Source organism: Fistularia commersonii, chromosome 22 (genome assembly GCF_037954325.1).
Source record: "Fistularia commersonii isolate RoL2024-O1a breed Wild chromosome 22, RoL_Fcom_v1.0, whole genome shotgun sequence".
NCBI lineage: Eukaryota > Metazoa > Chordata > Actinopteri > Syngnathiformes > Fistulariidae > Fistularia > Fistularia commersonii.
The window spans coordinates 455,001-472,371 of NC_141305.1; the positions used below are offsets into that span (position 1 = coordinate 455,001).

General features: G+C 50.3%; 3 protein-coding genes across 7 annotated transcripts in view; 1 reads left to right on the forward strand and 2 right to left on the reverse strand.

The window, feature by feature from the left end:
* LOC147221185 (protein FAM240B) overlaps nt 1–1,432 on the reverse strand; it is a 2,126-nt gene extending 694 nt beyond the window's left edge. Inside the window, exons 1-2 of the mRNA XM_086169364.1 lie at nt 1,303–1,432; nt 588–709 (exon numbers count right to left, since the gene is read on the reverse strand). Coding sequence (XP_086025490.1) covers nt 588–709 — 122 coding nt within the window. The 5' untranslated portion in view covers nt 1,303–1,432. The remainder of the gene's footprint in view (nt 1–587; nt 710–1,302) is intronic.
* A 1,776-nt stretch (nt 1,433–3,208) lies between these two features.
* Nucleotides 3,209–6,903, forward strand: lrrc2 (leucine rich repeat containing 2). Of its 2 annotated transcripts, XM_086169360.1 has the most exons (11): nt 3,209–3,339; nt 3,829–3,967; nt 4,265–4,386; nt 4,457–4,557; nt 4,650–4,806; nt 5,045–5,178; nt 5,437–5,582; nt 5,743–5,895; nt 6,030–6,208; nt 6,355–6,380; nt 6,469–6,903. In XM_086169360.1, the coding sequence occupies exons 2-11, from the start codon at nt 3,834–3,836 to the stop codon at nt 6,655–6,657; spliced, it is 1,341 nt and encodes a 446-aa protein (XP_086025486.1). In that variant the 5' UTR covers nt 3,209–3,339; nt 3,829–3,833; the 3' UTR covers nt 6,658–6,903. The 2 variants fall into 2 exon arrangements, with proteins under 2 accessions (XP_086025486.1, XP_086025487.1); XM_086169361.1 differs by having other exon boundaries at nt 6,355–6,538.
* A 343-nt stretch (nt 6,904–7,246) lies between these two features.
* Nucleotides 7,247–17,359, reverse strand: slc71a2b (solute carrier family 71 member 2b). 4 transcript variants are annotated; one of them, XM_086169355.1, is made up of 12 exons: nt 17,191–17,359; nt 12,601–12,690; nt 11,803–11,865; nt 11,526–11,653; nt 10,699–10,813; nt 10,306–10,524; nt 10,088–10,201; nt 9,923–9,994; nt 9,604–9,716; nt 9,366–9,463; nt 8,899–9,056; nt 7,247–8,824 (listed from the first exon to the last, which is right to left on the reverse strand). In XM_086169355.1, exons 1-12 carry the CDS (start codon nt 17,287–17,289, stop codon nt 8,585–8,587), a joined length of 1,509 nt encoding a protein of 502 aa, XP_086025481.1. In that variant the 5' UTR covers nt 17,290–17,359; the 3' UTR covers nt 7,247–8,584. The 4 variants fall into 4 exon arrangements, with proteins under 4 accessions (XP_086025481.1, XP_086025483.1, XP_086025484.1 ...); XM_086169357.1 differs by having other exon boundaries at nt 7,247–8,821; nt 17,191–17,353; XM_086169358.1 differs by lacking the exon at nt 17,191–17,359 and adding an exon at nt 14,034–14,293.
* Between the last annotated feature and the right edge of the window lie 12 nt (nt 17,360–17,371).

Sequence of the window (17,371 nt, forward strand, 5' to 3'; positions counted from 1 at the left end):
GTGTGCCGGGGGAGAAGCGGGTGTGATGGACGTGATCTGAGCTGCAGGTTTTGGTCCTGACGTGGGCGCTGGACGGCGCCGCCACCGTCCATCATCGGCGGGTAATTATCACCTCTGCCCCCCCGGCACAGGGACATAATTAGCTTGGGCAGGGCAGAAACAGATAGGGGGGGGGATTAGGGGGAACAGGATCGGAGCCCCTGGGGAATCGGGGGGGTCAGGCTAATTCCTGGAGTCAGGGTTCAATGTCCATTTGATAATACATGACAATCCCTTTGTGATGCCGCACGTTCCATCCCAGCGCCGAAGAAGAGACGGACGCCAAGGGGCGGGGCCAAGGGGCGGGGCCAAGGGGCGGGCCGGGGGGGCCTCGAACCCGAGCCGGGACAGGAACGCCCCGATGTGAGAGGATTTCACTTTGAAATAATCCAGGAAATAACAAATAATAAATAGCACACACAAAGAGCGGGATACTTCCTGAAAAAAAAATCAGCGGCTGTACGATGAATGTGTGTGTGTGTGTGTGTGTGTATGTGCGCCTCATTGACCCATCTCGTTCACCTCGGCGGCGCCGCGACCCCACTGACCTGCCGAGGGCGCTGCTGCCCATCCGCTGTTGCTCCATGTCGTCATGGCGACAGTGAGCGTCGATCCTCTTTTGCCAGAAGGTCTTGATGTGATCGCGGTCGTGGATCAGCGCCAGGCTCATCTGTAACCATGACGACAGGCGCTCATCTGTTACCATGACGACAGCCCCGTCCCCGAGCCTTTAGCCGTTCGGGCCGCGTTCTCTCCGAGTCGGGGTTTCTATCTCCTCGTCCAGGTTGGGTGTCTTCAGGAATCCGAGGAGGTCGGCGTCTGGCCGCCGGCCGAGGCGCCTCCATCGGCGCCGCATTAACACCCCCGAACCCACATCCAATCAGATGTAAGAATAGAACCCTCCTCCGGATGAACTTCTCATGTGGAATCTCTCTGGTTCTGGTCCAGCCCGGGGTCTGCGGCGGCCGCGAGACGGGCCGAGACGCACCCGTTACACGTTTATAACGTGGTTATTAACACGCTTATAACATGGTTATTAACACAATATTAGTCACTCAACACATCCGTCCGCTCCTCCAGGGGTCGGAGGAGCAGATCCTTCAGAGACCTCGACCACTCTGAAAAACAGCTCCTTTACTACGGCACCGAGTCCGTGGACATCTAATCACCTTCCACAGGAACGTCCCACACACACAGCAGAAGACCTCAGCAAGAACAAGCCCTCACAGGTTAGTAATCAATCACTAAGTAACAAACACAGACCTTGCTGGAGCTTCGGTCCACCGTCCGTCCGTCCAGATCACCGACAGAAGACTGACTGAATGTGTGTGTGTGAGAGAGAGAGAGAGAGAGAGTGTATGTGTGTGTGTGTGTGTGTGTGTGTGTGCGCACACTCCGCTCCTCACGATGTCACTCACTACATGTTAATTCTCAGCTCAGTCCCTCGAGCCCCTGTGAGGACCTCAGAAGACATGGACATGTGTGTGTGTGTGTGCGTGTGTGTGTGTGTGTGTGCAAATGCGAGGTGTGTCCAGACATGTGACCTGGACCAGGATGATTCTGATCCTGTGACTGGTGTCAATCATGAGAGGAGCTCAGATAAGTGATCCTGATTATCAGTTATTGATCAGTACTCTTCACTGACCCAGTAACTTTAATGTTTCTGTGAATTAACTGGAACTCGAGGGTCATGTGACCCGCGTGTGCTGGTCCTTGGATGTTCTAGAAGCAGGTGGATCTTCTGAGGACGTCCGTCCCCCTCTCAGCGGTCCGGGTGTTCCTGGTCAGAGGTCAGAGGTCAGAGGTCGTGTCCTGGACAGGAGGGAAGCACCTGGAGCTCCTGGAGCTCCTGGACTCCACCTCCACCTCCAGGCCTGTCCCTTGGAGAGAAGGATGGATTTCACAGAAGAAATAAAGCATTTTGGTTCTGTCTATAAGATGTATGTGTATGTAGTTATAACATAGTCATAACATATATATATGTGTATTTTTAATATATCATAAAATATCTCAACTTCACACTGGAACAGGTGGAACAGATTCAACACAGGGGTCTGGATGTGTCAGCTTGGTGTGTGTGGGTGTGCGTGTGTGTGTGTGTGTGTGTGTGTGTGTGTGTGTGTGTGGGTGTGCGTGTGTGTGTGTGTGTGTCACTCAACAAGGTGCAAGAAGACCCAGGCTGACATGTGATCTGTACTTGTGATGTTGTCATTGACCATTTACACACTGTGTTTAAATACTTGCACATATATACACACACACCTTTAAGAATGTCTATAGATGTATGTGTATGAAAGTATATGTGTGTGTGTGAGTGCGTGTGCGTGCATGCGTGCGTGCGTGTGTGTGTGTGTATTGAGTGACATGGTCTACATGGTGTGAAACAGAAAGTGATCTGCCTTTACAATGATGTCATGACCCCTAGCACATTGGACCAGTGTGTGTGTGTGTGTGTGTGTGTGTGCGTGTGTGTGTGTGTGTGTGTGTGTGTGTGTGTCTGTCGGTCTGTCTGTCTGCGTCTGTGTGTGTGTGTGTGTGTGTGCCTGCGACTATTTGCGTGTGTGTTTCTCTATGTATGTTTTTGTGTGTGTATATGTGTCTGTCTATGTATATATTTGTGTGTGTGTGTGTGTGTGTGTGTGTGTGTCTGTCTGTCTGTCATTCCACCTGTCAGTGTGTTCGTGTGTGTGTAGATATGTGTCTGTGTGCTTGTATGTGTGTGTGAACAACTGTGTCGGTGTGTGTGTGTATAGAGTATTCATGTGTGTGCGTGTGTGTACTGTATGTTTGTATGACTTTCCGTGTGTGTGTGAGTCATGTTTTCCAGAGAGTGTGTCTGAGCAGAAAGCACCTCCTGACTTCCTGCTCCTTGAAATGAAGTTAATGATCAGTTAAAGCGCAGGCAGAATCCACCAGAGCCACCCGTCGCTTGGCCTCATGACGTACACAAAGATTTTCACTGTCTCCATGGCGACGGCTCATGGAGATGATGGTCCTGATCTCCTCCAGAGGCCCGGAGGCAGCTGCCGCTCTGCCGCCTCCTGCAGGTCACCGCAGGTACGACCCCTGCCGCAGCCCCCCGTCCTGATTGGCTGCCGTCATCCTACAGGCGCAACAATAACATCCAATGCACAGTGATGTCAGGGGTTAAAATAGACCGTCATCTGACACACACACACACACACACACACATCTGTGGTTAAAAATAACGTGCCATCACGTCTGAGTGTGTGTGTGCATGTGTGTGTCTGGTCTCAGTAAACAAGCTGCTGACAGCGAGAAGGAGGCAGAAGGTTCCAGGTAAGAACTGCGACCTCCACCTGTCTGACCCGCTGACCTTTGACCTGATCGGACCCTCGGCCGGCCGTCTGACCCCTGACCTCCAACGACACTTGTTTCTGATGCTAACAGGCTAACAGGCTACACTAACGTACTTTTACGGGCCCCTGGTAGCTACCACCTGCCCAACACACACACACACACACACACACACACACACACCCTCTTGGTTTGAAATGTTCTGGTTTTGATGCTCAGTCACACCTCCTCAGGGTCCAGACCTTCCAGAAGGTTCTCACTGTGTGTGATCTTCAGGGGATTCAGGTGTGTGTGTTTGTGTGTGTGCGTGTGGGTGTGTCACTGATGGTCACTGTGCTTCGTGCTGAGGAGGTTCTGGATGCCATGGAACATCTCAAACATCCCCCGCCCTGCTAACGCTAACTCCAGCCGGTAACTCACCTGCAGAACATGTGTGTCTTCTCATGGATTCATGGATTCCTTCTCCTTCAGCCAAGATGGTTCTGCAGCGGACCCAGGTTCCGGTCTACGACCTGTCCCTGGTCCGGGGGATCTGGGAGTTCCGGGTGAAGAAGTACCGACAGCGGCAGAAGAGGGAGCAGGAGAGGAAGGAGAAGAGCGCATTAGCAAGGTAGCGCCACTGCTAGCTATCAAGCTATCTGGCTAGCTTGATATAAACCCTGTGGAGCAAAGTGGACGTGAAGCAGGAAGCGTCCAAAACACCGGAGATCCTTGGATGGAACCAAAGGCTGGACATGAACCTCGACATATTTCTGTGTTGATGTGGTCGCTGGATGGAGATCCGGCTAATTATAGTCACATGACTGCTTGCTATATATAGCAGCAGGTCAGTGACTGCAGACACAATGTGTGTGTGTGTGTGTGTGTGTGTGTGTGTGTGTGTGTGTGTGTGTGTGTGTGTGTGTAGAATCGAGCAGCAGTGGCAGTATCGCATCTACTGCAAGAGCCTGAAACCGCGGGAACGCAACCTGCTGCAGCAGCACCTGCAGAGATGGACCGCACCCGAAGCACAAACACACGTGCACACAGGTGGACACACACACAAGTCACACACACACACAGGCTTATGAATGCGCCGTTACAGACAGTGTGTGTGCAGGTCATCTTGGAGTCACAGAAGATCCTGAGCAGAAGGAGCGCCAAGATGGAGAGGATCCAGAGAGGCAGCTGATCCTGCACCTGGATGGAGATCAGTGGACGGTGAGCTAACGTTAGCCGGCGCCAGCTAAGGACAGTGCATGTGAGCTAACATTGGCTAGCATCAGCGGCGCTAACGCAGGAGTGTGTGTCAGGAGTTCCCCCGGGAGCTGCAGTGGCAGACGTACCTGGAGAAGTGGTATGTTAGAGGAACCCGCATCGAGAAGCTGCCCGACTACCTGCCCTGCTTCACCCAGCTGTCGGTGCTCGACCTCCCCAAGAACAACCTCCGCCACCTGCCGCCCGACATCGGTGAGGAGCTCGGCCTCCAGCGCCTCACACACACCTGCTGACAAACATTAACGGAATTAAATGGGCACAGAATCCAAGAGAGCGAGTCGCCGCCGGAAGAAATTCACCGCTTTTGTTGTCCAGCTGTAATTACATGCGGATAAAATGCTATTACACCCATATTAACAGGAAATAGTTAAAACGGTCAAGTGTTGTGCAAAATCCCTGTCCGTGCGTCCGTCCGTCCGTCTGTCTGCAGGCAAGCTGTCCTGTCTGAAGCAGCTGAACGTCAGCTACAACCGTCTGTTTGACGTCCCACCAGAACTCGGCCTCTGTGAGGAGCTGGAGAGGCTGGAGCTCACAGGAAACCACCTGACACAGCTTCCTTTTGAGGTCAGAGGTCACAGGTCATAACCCCCCCCCAAAACACACACATAGTGTTGTAGCTTGGATATGCAACCAATGGGTTTTAGGGCACAAAGACAGGACTTGTGTTGTTGTAATTCTGAATCTGGCCACAAGGGGGATCTAATTACATGTTGCAAACATAAATATAAACATAGAACCCAATGATGTCGCCAGCGTCACCATGGTGACAGCTTGGGCGTGACGTCACTCTGTTTGGTGGTGATGTCATCACGGTGTGTGCAGCTGAGCGGCCTGAAGCAGCTGGTCCACCTGGACGTGGCGGAGAACAAGATGGTGTCCATCCCCATCTGCGCGCTGAGGATGAGCAGCCTGACGCTGCTGGACCTCAGCAACAACCTGCTGACCGACCTGCCTGAGGACATGGACAGGTGACCTCTGACCCCTCACAGCTTCAGCATGACTCTTCCAACCCGACTTGGTTCTCAGTTCTTCATGACAGACACAGCAATAAAGATTTATTCCTTCACTCAAAGAAAAAGCTGGATCCACATGATTGAAACTGTGTGTGTGTGTGTGTGTGTGTTTCAGGCTGCAACAACTGGAGACATTGTTTGTCCACAAGAACAAGTTGTCCTACCTCCCCCTCTGCCTGGCAGACATCTCCTCCCTGAAGATGGTGGTGGTCAGCGGGGACCTGCTGCGATGTCTCCCCACCAAACTGTGCAACGACCCCAACATCAAGTACACACACACACACACACACACACACACACGCGGCCTGCTGACGTTTCACCTCCCCGATCGGGTCTGAAGTCCTGGGAGGCAGAAGTCGTGAGGTGAGCCCTGAGGAGCCTCCTCCATCTGCTCCTCCTCAGGTTGATCCGGCTCTACGACAACCTGACGGGCGCCCAGAGGAGGAGGGACGAGGAGACCAAGAAGAAGAAGAAGACGGCGAGCGGCAGGACGTGGAGAGGAGCTCGGGCGGAGGAGGTGAGGAAGGACAGCCGGGAGAAGGAGTTCATGGAAGCCTATGTGGAGACGCTGCGCGACAGAGGTGACTCTTCTTCAAAGATCATGTCTCTTCTTCTGCTCATGTTGGCTCTCAGCTGACACCCATGTCCTCACTTTGAATTTCAAAATAAATCTCACCCTGCTTCCTGTGGAGACTGAAGGTCTCTAAACCTCCATGTGTCTCTGCAGACGCCGTCCCCTGCTCCACCACCAAGGTGACCATTTCCTGCATGCTGTGAGGAGCCCCCCCCCCCCGCGCCCAATCCTGGATGCTATCATGCTAACGCTAGCTTCGATTCTGAGCTGCTTGGATTTGGACGCCGGTCCGATGGGAACCGTGGAGGAACAGCTACGGAGAGGAGGTGGAGGTCTTCATCCGGATGCGGCGGCGGGCTGAAGACCCGCCGAGCTGGACGGGAAGTGGAGCCGAAGGGCCGACACGGCGTGTTCAAAACCAGTCCATGCAGTGGAAAGAGAAGAAGCAAAAACTGAGCAGATTTCATTCAGCGTCTCCAACAGGAAGACCTGTCAGAGGACTTCAAAGTAGTCCCACAGAACGAAGACACATAGGACTTGCTGGGATTCTTCTCCACAGCCTGGTTACTCCTTCAAAGAGACCAAAACTGATTAAAGCGTTTGATCGATGATCAATTATCAAATTGTCCCAGTTTCCAGGTCTGAAGCTGTCGTTTCAATCTGATGCGTCATTTTATTAAAGGTAAACTTCTTGTCCTTCTCGTCCGTCTCCGCCCAGGGTTTTATTGTGTCCTATCGATACGATCCATCAGGCATCATCAGGCAACGTCTGGTTCCTGATGGAAGTTCTTGACGGGCTCTTCTCTCTGAACACAAGGGCCTGGGGTTCTACTTGTGTCTCCTTGGCTCCTCGGCTCCGTGGTCAACGTTCCACAGATTTTTGACAGAAGTCTAATCCTTCAGAACATGAACCCGACTCATTCGGTTCAAGCCACGGCATCCAGAACCTGAAGAGAGCCCGCGGGGAACCCGGTCCACCGGGGGATCAGGCCGGAGGAGGAACCGAGGCGATCATCTGCGGGAGTAAAGACAGAGGCGTCCGGACTTCAAATACAGGTCTCTTTAATATTATCGCAGATATTATTCAAAAGGTTGTTCTTGATACGTGGAAGAAGCAGGCGTTCCGCTGACGTAGAAAACGATAAGAACATAAAGACGAATCCAGGCACGTGGAGAAAATAAAGTGCAGCCGCGACCTCCTGCACGGAGAACCGAGGGAACGGGCTCGGCCTCCCGTCCAATAAAACCCTCCGCTGACGCTCGGCTTCCTGGGACGAAACAAAAGGAGACTTCTGGGGTTCTGGTTTCAGCGCCGGCCGGGTTCCACCCTCCAGAACTCTGGGCTCTGACATCAGAACCCCGCTGGAGCTCCAGGAAGCCCCTGAGCCAGGATCTCATGTGAGCAGATACATCCACCTCACGGACGACACTTCTCTCTCAATACTCACTACTACTACTACTACTCAGTGAAGTATTACCCAGTGTGTACTTTCCACAGCCCCCTCAGCTTCCCAGTCCTGTGAAAACTTAAAATATGAAGCGACTTTTGACTCCAGGTCCTTCAATTATGATTAATTATTAGCCCCTACTCAGATAAATACAAAATTGAGATAAATCTAAAATTAAACGCAAGAACATTGTTACGTGAAGATAATCGTTAAAGGGTATAATAAATACTTTAAATAGTATTACTATACTATGTAGTAACAGAGTAACAGGAAGTAGTCGTACTGCAGTGGATGTTCGGGTCACATGACCTCCCAGTCGCTCAGGCAGACAGCGCCTTGGGGCTGTCGTCATAGTAACGGGGTTGTTGGGGGGGGGCGCTTCTCGCAGAATGCCCTGATTTGACCTTTGACCTCTTCAAAGTAAAACTTAAAAGATTAAAATGATAGAAACAAGAAATAAACATTAAGATCAAAGAAACTTGGCACCTTTTGGTTTTTAAAAACTTCAGAAACTTGTTTCATCATCCGGACCTCCTGATTGGTCAGTTGTCGAGCGGGTTCAAGTATTTCAACCACAGAAGAAGAGACGGCCGTAACTTGGCTACCGTTCGTTCAGCTCCTCGCGCCTGAGTATCCCGGTCTGTTGCCACGGTAACCTGTGACCTCGACTGACCTTTGACCCCGGGTCGAGGCTAAAGGCCCGGCTCTGGAACGCGATCGCCAGCGGAGCCGAGCTTCTTCTTCTGTGGTTTCAAACTGACGCGTTTCCGCATTTCGGACTGGACGTTGAGACTGGAGTTAAGATGCTAACAGAGAGCGCAGGTGTGACATCATGGACCATGTGATTCCTGCCACCTGAGCAGTCTGGGGGGGGGGGGGGGGGGGGGGGGGGCTAACAGTTTGGGGCCTCTGTGCTGTGATTGGCCGACGCACGGTCACATGCTGCTGTCCTGCAGGAGGGGCTCGATGTCCTCGGCGTCGCTGGTGGCCGCGGCCAGAGGGCCGGCGTCCTGAGCGTGCGCGGCGGCCGAGACCACCGCGGCATTGGTTTTGCGCGCGGAGCAGTTCTTGACGTTGGCCGGGTGGCGGCGCTCCGGGATGAAGATGGCGACCAGCAGCGCGAAGCAGACGGCGCAGGCTCCGAAGAGGAAGGGGGGGCCGGGGATGAGCGACTTCTGACAAAACACACACCACAGCGTCACGCCTTCTGAGGGCCTTCGCCCGCTCTCGGGTTCCGGGGGTTCCTCACCTCTGCGCTCTGCTTGGTCCTCCCAGCAGAAGCCTCCATGTTGTTCAGCTCCACGTCGTTCAGCTCCACGTCGAAGAGGAAGAAGATGAAGCCGTAGAGAGCCGGACCCAAACCGTTACACAACCCTCGGATACCCGTGATCATGCCCTGCACCACACCTGTGCGTGACAGCGCGCAAACACACACACACACACATGCACACATACACACGAGTGAGCAGTGGGGGGGGGCTGGTCTGGATGGAGGCGATGCAGGAAACCACCACCTCCTCTGAGCAGCTGCTGGTGGTTTAACGGCTGCAGGCGGGGAAGGTGCTCTGGTTTGTCCTACATGTTCTATAGGCTCCCCTGCTGAGGAACATGTGACCTCCAAGGAGGAGCTTCCATCTCACAGGTTATTGCAAACATCCATCCAGTCTTAGTGGAGCAGTAGAACCCAGGACAGACTAGAAGAAACAGGAAGCCTACCCTGCTGGTCGGGGGCGGCGCTGTGAGACACCAGGGCGGAGACGGCGGGGAATGTGATGGACGACATGGCGGCGACGGTCCCTGCTGCCCACATCATCCTGGAAGACATACACACTTAATGGCGGTGTTCTCAATGTACTAAACTCTTCTCAACGTTGACGTTTCCTCCTATGACATCACATCTGCTGTGTTATGACATCACTGCAGCCCGGTCCAGTCCAGGAGCTTGTTAACTCACCAGGGTTCTGATCCGAAGCCGTACCAGGCCAGCTGGAAGAGCTGGAAGCCCAGACCCAGCAGGACCGTGTTCTTGTTCCCAATGGTCCTCATGAGAACACTGAGGAACAAAGTCTGGCAACACACACACACACACACACACACAAACACACTCAGAGTTATGCAGCCTTCAGCTTCCTGTTTTGTTCTATACATTCAAACTAAAAACAGGAATAGGAACCTTTGCCTAGAAACCTTTCCCTGGTACTTGAGTACACAACCACAAGGATTATGGAATGTGTGTGTGTGTGTGTGTGTGTGTGGGGGGGGGGGTTGCTCACCTGGGCGATGATTGACAAGATGCCCACCATGGCGATAAAAGCAGTGATGGCAGCAGGAGAAAACTCAATCACCTGCAGACACACCATGTGATACACATCATGACTGTTACACACACACTGACATGTGTTTGTGTGTGTGTTTGTGTGTGTGTGTGTGTGTCTCACCTGTCTCAGGTAAAGGAAGAAGCTGGAATATTGCCCAGCCTCGGGCAGGTATGACAGGAACACTGTGACACAGATCAGCAGCACTGTGGTGTCTTTTCCCACACGACGCAGGGACTGCGAGCACACACACACACACACATGCACACGCACACACACACACACACAGATTATTTCCTGCCGAGCGGTAAGGGCTGAGGGAGCTGCATCCTTGGACTCACAGCGAAGGGGTCGGCCTGCTCCCAGGATATGGGGAACCCCCAGGAGGTGAGGCGGACTTTGTCCGGCAGGGACTCGGGGACGATGAAGAAGACGAAGGCCACGTCAGTGACGGCCACCACGGTGGCCACCAGGACCACCAGGCTGTCGTCGTACTGAGCCGACAGGTAGGCGCCGATCGCCGGGCTCGTCACCAGGCTGGCCGCGAAGGTGGCCGACACCTGGGAATGTGACAAAACACACACACACACACACACACACCAACGGTCAGCGCCGCAACCTCAGTGTGGACCCGAGTCAGAGATCTACCCAGTTTCTGCTCAGGCCTCCTCCGGCTGCCATCAGAACCTCTCCGGTCCGCCTGCCACGGCTCGGCTGGGGCGTTCGGGATTTACCAGGCCGTAGGCGGTGCTCCTCTCGTGCTCCTCCGTGATGTCGGCCACGTAGGCAAAGATGACAGAGAAGGTGACGGCGAAGATCCCCGAGATCGAGATCAGCGCAAAGTACCACCTGGACAGAAGGGGGAAAGGGGTCAGCGGGTCCGTGGAACCACACCTACAACCTCCAGGCTGTGGACGGGGCTCATTTCCCCCAGACAGCCTGCAGAGGGCTGCGACAGAATGTCTCCTGAGACGAGGACCTCCTCTGCTTTAATTCCATCTGAGTTTACGCTCATTATTTCTGTCTATTGATCACTGATAGCGGACTGTAGAATGAGGATAAAGAAGTTCTGTCCTGGCAGGTTTCTTAGTTCTGGAGTAACGAGTTAATAATCTGGGGTTCAGAGTGTCAGTCCATCCGGTTCTGATCTGGCCCATGTGACTGCGCCGGCCTGAAAGCAGCTTTAGCTGTGTGTGTGATCCTCAGCTGATCACATGGGGGGCATGTGACGCCCCGAGGCCTCACAGGCAGATCGTTCCACAACCCGGGACGGGGATCTCATCCTCACACCCCAAGGGTCTGGTCTCCTGCGCCACCACGCAAACCAGACATCAGCAACCAATGAGTCATGACTTTACAGATCATGATCATCATGTCAGGACCACCTCAGCAGCAGGACGGTTCAGCCTGCACCTCGAGACAGACTAAGACGATGACTGAACTTCAACCCGGTTTGATGCAGTCTGAACACAAACAGCTGGGATTTTAAACTAATTCTTATATTTGTGTGTGTGTGTGTGTGTGTGTGTGTGTGTGTGTGTGTGTGTGTTTGTGCCCTCACCATGGGCTGAGCCTCATGAAGGGGATGGGGGCACAGGTGAAGAAAACTGTCATGAGGAGGAAGGACTTCCTGCCCCAGATGTCTGACAGAGCACCAATCAGAGGAGCCGACAGGAACGACAGGAAGCCCTGAAAACACACACACACACCAGAGTAAGGACATTATGCTGTCAGAGTAAAAACTGATTTTTGATGGAGGTGGTTCTGAATCAAGTAACCACCACCACAGTCATCTTCATAATAACGAGGTGGGTCATGTGATCATGGCGGTAACTCACCTTGACGCCCTGGACGAGGCCGTTCATGAGGAACGTGTGCTGAGGGAACGTCTCATGGAGAACCTGCGACAGAAACAGTCCCCTTAGCATGCATTTAGTGTTGTCATGGAAAAACTAAGTGTTTTAGACGAGGAAATTTGTGAACATTTATGCTATTCGTACATTGAATAACTGGAAAAAGACTTGTGAAAGACTTCGACTAGATTCTTCAGTGACGTCTTGCCACCATGCAATGTTTTCCCTGGGTATCTGCGGAGCCTCTGCTACTCCATAGTAGAGTCCATCGCTTTACCTTCTCGACTCGCTCATGATACGTTGGAGAGTGGACTGTTCTGCCCACAGCAGACGCTCCATACTGATCGGGACGTGCTTCGCTGCTCCCGTTCATCTAGACCGCTAACAAATACCATCTCTGCCGCCAACACTGCGCTGGTGATTGTTGGTCTACCAGGTTTCTAGGTTTGTTGAAGCTCATCTATTGATTGTTGACTGTGTTTCGTCACAGTAAAGACTAACCCAAGACTAGGCAAAGACTGATCTCATACTGCTCACATTACCACCCAGATGACGGGAGCGCTGGGACTCCCCTAAGACTCTAAGATTTCCATCAGACTTTCAGTTTGAAGTCTGCAACTGTGAAACTCATAAGGTGGAAGACCAGCATTAGGGATGTTCTTACTCAGTCAGACCATGAGCTCTTGAGGAGATGCACAAAAGACAGCAGGGCGAGAGCCTTTGTGACTTTAAGGTGTGTGTGTGTGTGTGTGTGTGTGTGTGTGTGTGTGTGTGTAGACTCACAGTCAACATGGGGGTGATGAGCAGCCCCCAGGCAAAGAACTCCAAGAAGATGACAACCACCGCATGCATCACTCGGGCCCGGCTTCGACCCTGGACACACACACACACACACACACACACACACACACACACACACACACACACACACACACACACACACACACACGGATACATTCAGTCATTGACTGTCTTTGATTTTGCTGTCCAACCATTCACGCCGTTGGGAGCATGGAGTCTTCAATGAACATCTCTTTGGACTGTGGAGCGACCCAGGCAAAGCAGAGAGCATACAGAGAACCCTGGCAGGAGACCTTTCCTTCTTTGCACCCTGACCTGGACGGAGAACTACATGTTCTTGGTCCCTGAAGGTTCTCAGACATGCAGGTCATGGTTAATCGTTGTCAAATGTTGTCGTGGCAACTGAGAAGCCTCCCGGATGAGACGTGCAACATCTTCAAGGAAATACCAAATCCAGTTGCAGCACGACTTGACAGTGACCACATGTTACTTCTTCGATGGGATGTTACGGTGGGAGACTGAAAGTGTTTTCAAGCAGAAAAATGTCACTAGCCTTCTGAGACACAACACCGTTATCTTAATTCCTGAGAGCTCCGTGTTCTCAAACAACTGTGTGTGTGTGAGAAACAACCTGAACATTCACCTCAACCCAGCAGGAGGTAACCGAGGAGAAGCAGCAGATCCGATCGAGCAAGGAGTCCAACTAGAACCGCAAGCTAGGTTACTAGCGACCGGTGACCGGGAGCTACTAGTGACTAGGAGCTACCGGTGACAACTAGAACCTCCTGGTAAGTGGAGGCTACAACTAGCTAGAGGTTTCTGTTAAGGAGAAATGAGTTAAACCGAGACAAACTGTGAACTCGAAGCCTCTGTTGGCTGAACCTTCTTCCTGATGGAAACAGTCGCTAACTTTAAGTTACAGTTTGTTAAACCTCGCTACTAACTAGCTAGCTAGAGTTAGCTTCGAGTTGTTGCTCGCAAAAAGTTGCTGTTAGCTAAAAGTCACTGACAGGTAACAATTGTTGTTGGCTAAAAGTTGTCGTTCGGTGAAAGTCACTGCCAGGTAAAGGTTGCTGTTACTTCAAACTTGTTGGTAACTTAAAGTTGCCGTTCGTTAATAGTTGACTTTGGCGGGTTATCTGTGGATGTTCACTCGCGGACTAGCTAGCCGCAAGCTAGGGCGCCTGTCGCGGGCTCGCCGGTTGGATCCCGGCTCAGCGGCGGAGGGTCTGGCGGTGAGTTAGCATTAGCGGTTAGCTCGTAGCTACAAACAGACCGAGACGCCATTGTTTTTCCGGTTACATAACGATTTCCTGTCAAGTTGACAACCCCTTCGCCCCGGTTTCTGGATGGATGCCTCCGGTCGGAGCCGCCGCCGGGACCCCCGGGGCGGCCGGCCGGGTAGCGCCACTCACCGAACCCCGGACCAACATGATGTCGTTGGCCTCGGTCGCAGTTTTCCCCCGGGTCATGTCACATTTTGCCGAGTCTGGGTTCACACGGAACGGGAGGTGCGCAGCATGCTGCCGGGGATCGTCCGTCTCTTCCAGGGTGTGGGGGACCGCGGCTCCGCGGGGACCATCGGGTCCGGCGGCCGGGGCGGCGAGGAGACTGGCGGGGGAGGCTCGGCGTCTCTCCGAATTCCTCCGCTCGCCGTCGGTAGTCACTGGGTTTTGTCGCCGGGACTGACCGGGCGGGCGGCGTTGTGAGGCCGACTCCCACTCAGACCATTTGTTTTTTAAGAATAAGAACAACTTTATTTATCCCGAAGGAATTGTTGTTCCAGAGATTCAAGTAAAACCTAATAATAATAGATAATAGTGGGAAGGAGGGAGAATAAGAAATACGAATGAAATATAAAGTGTCAGAGTTAAGGCTATAAAGTGTTTTAAGGTCTTAAAAATTCCAAAGATTTGGATATCCCTTCGGCGGAAGGAAGCGGAATTTAAAAAAAAAAAAAAAAAAAAAAAAAAAAAAAAAAAAGAATAAAATTTACAAGAAATGTCTTATTTTTTCTAATTTATTTTTTTGGGTGGGGGGGTCACATTTATTTTACCCGCCGTCACATCTTGTATTTCATTTTTGTAAAACAGAAAAAGATTTTTTTTTAATGTTTGTGGGAAATTTTTAATGCTAGACGAAATAGAGAGTAAAAGAAAATGATTAAATAAATAGATAGAATAAAAAAAAAATCAAATAAAAAAAAAACTGCAAGGGGAATATAACATATATTTAACTTGGTGGTTCACAGGGAATTTCAGTCATCAAATTGTATATTTTTTGGTTTGGGGATTTTTCCATAAGTTTTAAGGATTTTTTTTTTATATAATTCAAAATCGTTTATAAAGAGCGTAAAATTGGGTTAACACTTTTCCATTCTTTTTTTGTGAATGAAGAACTTGGCCAGGCCTAAAATAACATTGACACATAGTTCATCCTTAAACCAAATGTTATGTCATCTCTTGAGAAGGAAACTGGTGACGATGGAAAATTGTCTTTAACCCATAGTTGTAATTTTAACTTAGTAAAAAATCTGGAAAAACTGTCTTCATTTTGAAACAAAGGAACAAAAAATTAGCAACAGATCATCTTGGATTCACTTATGTCACAGGGAAGAAATGGAAGAAGTTGTTTCCGCAGAGATAAGATGAACTTTATTGATCCCATAGAGGACACTCCTTTTCTACTTTTCTCAGGTCTTTCCTACTTGAGGCTATCAGACTTTTTAATTCCTCTTCCTTCAGCCGAAGGGAATATTCAAATGTTTGTACTTGTTAAGACCTTAAAACACTTGATAGCCTTAACCTTGACACTTTATATTTTATTGTATTTCTTATTCTCCCTCCTTCCTACTATCATCTATTATTGTTATGTTTTGCTTGAAACTCTGGCACAACAATTGCCTTCGGGACAAATAAAGTTGTTCCTATCATATCTTATCTTATCTTATCTTATCTTATCTTGTCACAGCAGCATAACAGTTATAATGTCAAAAAGTAAAATAAATATGAATATAAATATAAACAGCACATATTCTGCCTATTTTCATTTATTTGATTCGTTGCTTTTTTATATCACTCTATTTATATTGTTGTTCGGTTCCAGTTGTGTATTCTTTCACCCTCGCTGTTCCTTGATGAAGCCCATTGTCATCCCTGATGTTGTTGTTGCTGACTGCTGTCTCATTATCTGCTGTCTATTTATTTGTGGATTTTTTTTTGTCTTGCTATCTTCTCTCTTCAGCCTTTCTATTTATGTATATATATATATATATATATGTGTGTGTGTGTGTGTGTGTGTGTGTGTGTATATATATATATATACATATGTGTGTGTGTATGTGTGTATATATATATATACACACACACACACACACACACACACACACACACATATATATATATATATATGTCTATTTCCTTTTTTGACATTATAACTGTTACCCTGCTTCTACAAAGGAATTTCCCCTATGGGGATCAATACAGTTGATTTTGTTTTATAAATAGACAGCAGACAACAATGAGCAGCAGCAGCAACAACATCAGGGATACCAAGGGACAACATCAAGGAACATTGAGGGTGAAAAATACACAACCAGAAATAAACGACAATACAAAGTGATAATAGCAATGAATCAAATAAATAAACCAAAATAGGCAGGATGTGTGCGGGCTGGGACAATTAAGGATAAGAAAGACATGTGAATGGGACTTAAGTCAAAGCAACTGGTGAAATGCACGGAGATTAAAATGTTCACATTGGACAGGCACGATTTTATTATATGTTATTGGAAAGAAAAAGCTGGTGAAAGGGAGGATGGTAGACAAACACCGCCCGCGGGGAGCGCGACCGTCGCCAGAACGAGCAGCATCTCCGTCCCCGGTGCGTTTGAGTCCGTTCTTGTGGATCTAAATCCTTCACGGCTCCGCGATCAGAGACCGCATCGGCGGACGGGACCCGCAGCCCGTCCCCCGCAACCACCGCGTACGCCTGCGGGAGCGTGCGGGCCGAGCCTCGTCAGTGCCACCAGGAGAAACAGCGCAACACAATATCAGTATTTGGCAGGAAGAAGCAGCGGCTACCTGCGCGGGCATTTTAGTGTCTCACTATTTAGCAAGGGTGAGGTGGGCGGGGCTAAACGATGGGAAACTGTAGGATTGAAGCTTCCGGGAAGCTCTTTCGAAAATAAAAGCCTGCACTCAAAGAGAGAGACAACAACAACAACAACGCTAATAATAGCGGGGGGGTTACTACATTTCCCCCAAACTGGTTGGACCTTATCTAAAGTAAAACTGATTTTGCTCTTTCGCTCATTTCAAACCCACGGGTGAATTCCATTTGTAGCTGAAACCTCTCAGAAATGTCCCCTTCATTTGTTAAACATTAAATTAAAGAAATGTAAAACAACAATCAAATGAGCACCATTATCATACAAATCAAGACAACCGCTGGAAGTGAAACAGGCTTCTTTGGACGTGTGAAAAGGGCAGAGGTGCAAAGTAATGATACGTTTTCAACCCGAAGAATTCAAATTACAGTTTACCGCGAAAATAACCCGCAGAAACCACTTACAGCCGTTGGCCCGCCTGTTTTCCCCGAACAACGAAATAAAGTCTTGTCCCGGCACGTTCTGCGGAGGCGGCGGTTTTGCGTGACCCGCGACCAATCCATTTTTGTCGTAAAAGTGAAAAACGAGTCCGCTTGTTGACCCTCTGTCCGTCATCCAGAACCCTCCTCCTCGGCGGACGGTCGA

Coding starts and splice junctions, on each gene's coding strand:
- slc71a2b (XM_086169355.1), bottom strand. CDS start 17,289: ATGGATTGGTCGCGGGTCACGCAAAACCGCCGCCTCCGCAGAACGTGC. Junction 11,654..11,802: donor GCCTCGTCCAGGGCGTCAAG/GTGAGTTACCGC, acceptor GTGTGTTTTCAG/GGCTTCCTGTCGTTCCTGTC. Junction 10,814..11,525: donor TTCATGAGGCTCAGCCCATG/GTGAGGGCACAA, acceptor CCTTCTGTCCAG/GTGGTACTTTGCGCTGATCT.
- lrrc2 (XM_086169360.1), top strand. CDS start 3,834: ATGGTTCTGCAGCGGACCCAGGTTCCGGTCTACGACCTGTCCCTGGTC. Junction 4,558..4,649: donor TGGATGGAGATCAGTGGACG/GTGAGCTAACGT, acceptor AGTGTGTGTCAG/GAGTTCCCCCGGGAGCTGCA. Junction 6,381..6,468: donor TCCCCTGCTCCACCACCAAG/GTGACCATTTCC, acceptor TTCGATTCTGAG/CTGCTTGGATTTGGACGCCG.